The sequence below is a fragment of the Abrus precatorius genome, unplaced genomic scaffold (genome assembly GCF_003935025.1).
Source record: "Abrus precatorius isolate BTA unplaced genomic scaffold, Abrus_2018 Scaffold11, whole genome shotgun sequence".
Taxonomy (NCBI): Eukaryota; Viridiplantae; Streptophyta; class Magnoliopsida; order Fabales; family Fabaceae; genus Abrus; species Abrus precatorius.
The window spans coordinates 25,402,335-25,409,762 of NW_020874303.1; the positions used below are offsets into that span (position 1 = coordinate 25,402,335).

The 7,428-nt window shown below is 28.8% G+C and overlaps 2 protein-coding genes across 2 annotated transcripts; one reads left to right on the top strand and one right to left on the bottom strand.

Annotated features, from left to right (window-relative positions):
* LOC113854641 (syntaxin-132-like) lies at window positions 1-3,776 on the bottom strand. Its single transcript, XM_027485776.1, has 13 exons — window positions 3,608-3,776; window positions 2,942-3,055; window positions 2,669-2,725; window positions 2,541-2,589; window positions 2,172-2,260; window positions 1,990-2,063; window positions 1,863-1,905; window positions 1,721-1,781; window positions 1,559-1,584; window positions 1,392-1,469; window positions 700-780; window positions 549-614; window positions 1-447 (listed from the first exon to the last, which is right to left on the bottom strand). Exons 1-13 carry the CDS (start codon window positions 3,623-3,625, stop codon window positions 274-276), a joined length of 930 nt encoding a protein of 309 aa, XP_027341577.1. The 5' UTR covers window positions 3,626-3,776; the 3' UTR covers window positions 1-273.
* A 3,091-nt stretch (window positions 3,777-6,867) lies between these two features.
* On the top strand, window positions 6,868-7,428 carry LOC113855913 (late embryogenesis abundant protein At1g64065-like). Its single transcript, XM_027487544.1, has one exon. The coding sequence runs from the start codon at window positions 6,868-6,870 to the stop codon at window positions 7,426-7,428; it is 561 nt and encodes a 186-aa protein (XP_027343345.1).

Below are 7,428 nucleotides of genomic sequence, written 5' to 3' on the forward strand. Positions count from 1 at the left end.
AACCAGCAAAAGGCACCAAAAACATTTTAGAATGGTACAAGGAAATAAGACACCCTGATAATCTTTTGAAGGTTACAAAGAATATGAATATCATATCGTGACGCAGGCCAAAGTATAGCAAGTCAGAAACAAACACACCACACAAATCAAGCATCATATCATACAAAACAAAAGCTTAAAAATCCTGCTCTAAAATGTTCCGCTGACACACATGCACATGTTTTCCCAACCAACTCAACTCTCGTATATGCACAAAGGGTAAAAGGGTGAGACTCAAGCGCCTTTGCTACTCTTCCAAGGTTGGACAACACCCACAACTATGATGGCTACTATTAGCAACAGTATAATGATGGCAATGCACATCCATTTTCGAGAGTTCTTCTGGAGTTTCTTAGCATTTTGAAGTGCAGATGTCCCTCTCTGGACATGATCGACTGCATTGTTGACCTGAACAAGACTCTCATTAACGCATATCAAACTAAATATGCCCTGCATTCCACATACATACATGCAAACAGAAAATCAAGGATGATGGTGAGTGAACAAACCTGACTTTCAATGTTATCTAAAATTTCCCCTTGAGCATCAACTAAGACTGCCATGTCAAGGTAAATCTGAGAAACAATAAAATAGGATCAGACATTCTATCATTATCAACTAAATTAAGTATTTTAGACTAAGATCTTCGTGCAAGTAAACCTGGTGTAAATCAAGAAGTTTTTTCTCAATTTCTTTCACAGCATCGTGTCTCTCCTGAATTTCTTCTACTGTGTTAACAACCTGCAACAACCCTTATTTTCTTAATTTAAAATTTAGTTCTCTACACAAGTGAATGGCAAATCATAACTACACTAATCACATGTTTCCAAATAAAACAATTATGGACACACATTTAATCCTGCAATAGTTTTGATTCTTACTCCCACAAAGCAAATCATGAAAAAGGAAAAAGATATTCCTTAATGTTATTGAACCCCCCCCCCCCCCCCAAAAAAAAAAAAAAAAAAACTCATCTTTTCTGAGATAATAACATGAAAATAACTCTTGATTAAAGGCAGTTATTATTTTTTTGTGTAAATATAATAAATAAATAAAATGCATCACATCATGAATGAAATGTTTGACAACACCCCAAGGAAAAAAGCTCGTCTTCTAGACCATTAGTTAAGAATGTGAAAAGTCACTTAACTACATAAAATTATTAAGTTTTAGTGTAAAAAGAAAAAAATAAAAAATAAAATGTATCAAATCATGAATGAAATGTTTGACTATCCCCGCCCCCGCCCAAGTAAAAGAGGAAAAGACAGATAGACAGAAAAGATAACATAATGAGTTGTTAACCTTCCAAATTAAAAAAAAGAAGTTCCAATAAAGAGTCATAGATCAAGTACCTGTCCTCTGCCTGCTTCTAGAATTGCTTTCTGGAAGATTTGCTCACTATTTCCAGTTTCTATCAGGTGATCAATTGTCTAATACATTCATTAAATGACAAATTACAACAAAATATATATGGGGTGGATATCTCATCTCAAGTCACAAACTCATGAGTTAAGCTCACCTCATCATCTGGCCTAGTTCCCGTAACTGTACAAGTAATAAAAAAGTGAACACGATTAAGCTTCCACATTTTAATAAACAAGTAAAAAAGAATAAAAAAATAGATATAATACTACCGTTATGCAACAGAATTCACTCTATTAAGGGGATGAAATGTTCAAACCTGTAATAACTCTTCTCTCCACAACCTCACGATATTCATCTTGTATTCTTTGTCTAAGGGTCTAAACATAAAACATTGATGAGAAGATTGACTTCAACTTAGAAAATAGCTTCTGATGTTAGGTGTTAAAAACTAAACATACCTGAAACTCTGTCATATGATCCTTGAATTTTTTAGCCAAGGCACTGTTGTTTCAAGGAAAGTAGACATTTCAGCTTTCCAGGTCGTTTTATCACATAGTATAATAAAGATACGCACTATCAACTTACTTAGTCATATTCATCCTTGCTCTGTCAATACCTGTTCCCTTCTCACAGCCAGGCTTTTGCCTATTGGATAGGTTCTGCACAAAACCCCAAGTCCTAATTAAATAATCCTCATATTTTTCTGAAATTTTATAACAAACTGACATCTACTAAAACAATATTCAGCCAGTATATCATCTCAATACATCTCTGCTTATAGCTTCTATTCTTGTTTTGACACCATGAGCAATCTTTCCAACTTCATCAATATCTTTCTCCATCCTCTTCTTGATTGCTGAAAATGTTACAGGTCTATTAGTCTTATAAAGAATATTAAGTTTCACTTGCACATAATGTCAGAACAAAGACATTATATTAGAAATATTAAATGTGAAACGTAAATATTTCTTTAACTCATCAGTATTGCCAGCAAGACAATTGTCATTTGTCTGGCAATTACTGCCTTGCACACCAAAGTTGATACACAGTCAACACTGATGCCAGAGAATCTTACAACCCAATTCGAAACAAATGATTTCAACTAAAATATAAACTGACATTGCATTATAGCATACCTTTCATGGCTGATGCTTTTGTAACAGATTTTGATTCCTCGTTAGCTTCCTGCAAAATGTACATGTAATTACTGTTATAAATGAGACCTTGCTGATAGAAAGTAATAAATGATGAAGATAATGGATACCTTTAGCTTTTGAAGCAGCCCAAACAGCTTATCGATTTGTTTATCAGCCTCTTGGATCTAATAATGAAACCAAGAGTATTAGTAAATCTATGATATTTAACTGAAGTATTGAACAAAGTCACAAACGACTCTAAACGAAAGTTGACTACAGAAACAGTGAAACTTATCAGTTCTATGATCCACACAATCACAAAACATAAAATGCCTAAGGTCAAACTAACATTTTGAACCATAAAAAGATTAAAAATTAAAAACAGTATGCACATGGTGTACCTGCTTATTAAAAGCATCCATTCCCATATCAGAGTTGCTTCTGGGAACCTGTCCCATTTCAATATCACTTTGTCTAGAAGGCTGGCCATTATTAGCCTCACCAACAAACGAATCCTACAAGAAACAATTTTAAAAAGTCAAAAAACTATCCTCACATTTTGATCTTACAAGACAACAACATTGTACTAAACTTAATCCACGCCAAATTAACAGTTACAAAAACACCAAAATCACTATCAGAATAAATCCATAACAGCAAAAAATTATGCCAATCGCCCGTGTCTTCCTTCATTAGGGTAGGAAACAATGCCTCAACATGGCAAATAACATAACCACATGAAATCTAAATGGGAAATAACTATGATCTGAGTTAAAGTAAGACACCACCTTCAGGAAATTTTTCACTACCGATAGCAATTCAGCGACAAACCGAATTGTAAGGCTTAAAATATCAGAAGATGGTGATCCCAATTCGCATCCTACTAGAATTCAAGGCTAAAAATTGGGCTCTCTTAAAATTGATTAAAGAAAAAAAGTATCAAATCTGACACTGAGATAGCAGAAAGTCGGAATCTAAAATCGGAAACTTTAGCAATAGAACTAAGACACCCAATGATCAAAATCGAATTTTGGCATCGAAAAAGGGAGTTACAGATATCAACTTACAGTGAGAAGGTCGTTCATCTTCAATTATCAAATGAGTGAGAGAAAGAGAGAGAATGTCCAAAGCAAATACTAAAACGGCAACAATTCTTGTCTTTGGCCGGCGAAACGACAACGAAGCCAGGCAAGGCAAGGCAACCAACCCACGAACTCTAACAATGCTTTTTTGTTTGTGTTCTTTGTCTCGTTTTGTGTTTTTAATAATTTCTTTAAAAAATATTACAATTATTTAGTTTCAAAAAATCTTGTTTTATTTATTTTTAATTACAACATTGCAATTTTATTTTTTCTGTAAATAAAAAATTTAGTGTTTTTTTTTGTAGATTTTAAAAAAAGAAATAAAACAAGATAAATCATTTTATAAAATCAAATAATTCATCAAACATTTAGATGTTTCGTTGAATTTTTTTATTATTTATTTACAATTTATTCCTCTTTGAGTTATAAAAATGCATTTTCGATTTCGCTCGTTGTAAAAGTACATTTTTTAAAATAAATAATTTAAATAGTTTTTTTTTTTCACCAATGTTCAATAAAAGAGAGTGGAAAAATTTTAATAGAAAAAGAAAAAGGTCTCCTTTGTTTAATTTGGTTCAAGTAAAGAGGAAGAGAGAGTTCTTTTATCTAGATTGCAAGAAGGAAAAAATAAAGATATTATATTATTATACTCTTATAAACATAATGAAAAGTAAAAGAGGAAAAAAAATCAAAACAATTGAGTCAACATAATCTAAAAATTATATATATTTTTTAAATTTTCTCAATAGTAAAAGAGAAACAAAAATAGAATAGAAAAAAAATTGACCCTTTGATTATTAATTTGCTTAGGCTGAAGGTAAAAGCTACTGGGACAGTTGGGACTTGGGGGAGGATTGGAGTGGCCAATAGAAATGGACTTGACATATATTTTTACGTTAGGCCCATCTTGGCTTTTGGACTACACTTAAGCCTTTGCAATTGCAATCTGAAATGAGCACTTATTTTCTATTTGTCTTTTCCAGATTGTATCCAGCTATACCCAACATTTTCAAAATTGAGTATCACAAAAGTCAACGACATATGTTCAAAGATTTGCCAAATCATGACAATAGGGAAAATATATTTCAGATATTTTAGCTATCAAAATTAGGAAATACAAGTACAAATCAAGTATAATTTAGTATTCTTTCCTAAGAAAGAAAGCAATGAAGACTTAATTATTCATTTGTAGTTCAAATACTCATCTATTTCAATGGCGGAATGTCATTTTTCTACAAGTAACTTCATATATTCATAAAAGTAAAATTAAGATTCAATCATATTTTTTTTTCATAAATAATATAAAAGATGGTAACTTTAATCTTTAAAATTAAATTTAAATATTTTAAAGTAACATTTTATTAAAAAAAACATTTATTATATTAAATTTATAAATTATAGTAAATATTATATATATATATATATATATATATATATATATTACTTATATTAATTGCTTAAACTCAATTTTAATGGCTCAACTTATTTCTTAGGAGTTTATAAGAATTGACATATTATTTTAACATTTTATGACCTCTTTACTTTATAACACTATTAAAAATTTTAATTGACTCTTAGGTATATGTAGATAGCTTTTTTAATTTTAAATATTTTTGTAAATTACAAATACACTTTAATCATTAAAAATTAATAAATATTTTATATTTATATATAAATTTTTAGTCAAAAAAATATTAGTCCCATTAATATTATTTTATACATAGATGTCAAAATTTAACTTGGTATAATACCCCTATATTGATTGAATTTGTACAAATATAAAAATATATTAAGAAATTAAGTTATTATTAATTTATAGTTTTTTTATTAATGATTTGTAACAAATAATATTTTTAAAATGACATGTATATTTTTAATTATAATTAACAACACTAATTGTCAATTCTTTTTGTGAGAATTATAGTGAGTAGGTTCATTAAATATTTATTATAAGCTACATTCTTAATACAGTCATCATGTTTTTTATCCTCCTCATGCTAAGTCATTCAAATTTTTATTAGAAGATAATATTACTTTTAATATAACATATAATTAATTGTGTTCGAAAGAATATAGTTAATATCATAAATTATTTCATTAATATAGTTTGAGCATCTCTGCAATATTTTATGATCATTATTTAATTACCTTACAAATATAGTCATTAATATCATCAATAAAAATTATTTATAAAAGAGTCAATATTAATTGTTCTTTTAGATTTTTTTTTATAATGCATTTGTTATTGAAAAGTTAGGTATGTGTTATAAATATTTTTATTCGAGCAAGTCACTCTTTAACCTAAATAAATATTTTCTTGATATTTTTATTTATATTAGAAATTCTTTACTTTATTTTTTTCCACTAATTTAGAGAAGGCATTCTTTAAATTTGTGTGCTAAGAGATTTACATTCAGAATATATAGTATTGATAACTCTCATATATTAGTGGTTTATTTACCATTTTATTTAAATACCTTTACAAAACTTACCTCATTTTTATGTGTCTAAAAACAATAATTATTGAATATTAATTAAGTAAGCAAGTTTAGTCCGTGTCTATTTTAACTAAAATATTAAAAAACAGTTATTTTAAAAAACTCTAAAAAAAATAATAATGTGAGTATTTATTTTAAATATTATGAATCAAATACACAGGTACTTATCCGATAATGTGCTATCTTTAAAATTGTCAAATGATATATATTTAAGGTTGACTACTATCAATTGACTTGCCTTTTATAGAAACCTTCTTAATGTATGTATTTGAATTTAAAATAACCAATAACAAATCATTTAAAGTAATAGTTAAACTTATATGTTAAGAAATGAATTATTTCAAATAGTTATAAACTTATATATGTTATATTATTATGGATTTGAATTTTATTATTTTAAAATATGTTTATAAATTGAATTCATTTTTAATAATAATGAAAAACAACATTTTTTAGTAAATGTTTTTATATACTAAAAACGTTTTTATATACTAAATTTGTAATAATTACCCTTTTCTTCAGTAATAACGTATTTAATAAATTTTGTTATTATGAAATGCTTAAATCAAATAAATATATTATAAATAATAAATATAATATTTAATAATATTATTTAAGTTAACAATGTATAATATTAATTGTAACATTTAATAGTTAAACACAGTCAATTTCACTTGTACATATAAATTACATGAGTTTCTCAATTCTTCATTTATTTGTTATCCCTTCAACATAGAACCAAACACCATGGCTACTAGAGGCCTCAAAATGTGTTTGGGTGGGTCTGTACTCTTCTTGATCATTGTTGCCATAGCAATTGTGACCTTGTTTTTCACCATATTTAAACCCAAAGATCCAGACATCAGTGTCAACCCTGTTGGTCTCCAACATTTTCCGTTTGCCCTTTCACCCAATTTGACTATGAATTTGTCTCTAGCCACGGTGATAACTATAGGGAATCCAAACTATGGAAGCTTCGAATTCACAAACTCCACTGGCTATGTTAATTTTCATGATAATGTTGTTGCCGATGTTCCAATAGGAGCAAATTTAGTCCCAGCGCGCAGCAAGATTAATTTGAACACTTGCACGGAATTAATGGTAGGAAAGTTGGCACTTGATCCCCATTTTTGGTCAGATGTTTTAGTTGGGACTTTGAATTTGACATCAACAGCGACGTTGCCTGGGGAAGCACGTTTCCTTAAGATTATCAGATTGAAGGCCACATCTTCTACCTCATGCAACATCTCTTTTAATTTTCATACTAAGGATGTTGATTCCAAGTGTATATCCAAAGTCAAGTTTTGA

Coding starts and splice junctions, on each gene's coding strand:
- LOC113855913 (XM_027487544.1), top strand. CDS start 6,868: ATGGCTACTAGAGGCCTCAAAATGTGTTTGGGTGGGTCTGTACTCTTC.
- LOC113854641 (XM_027485776.1), bottom strand. Junction 2,726..2,941: donor TGGATGCTTTTAATAAGCAG/GTACACCATGTG, acceptor TTTCATTATTAG/ATCCAAGAGGCTGATAAACA. Junction 2,590..2,668: donor GGCTGCTTCAAAAGCTAAAG/GTATCCATTATC, acceptor TACATTTTGCAG/GAAGCTAACGAGGAATCAAA.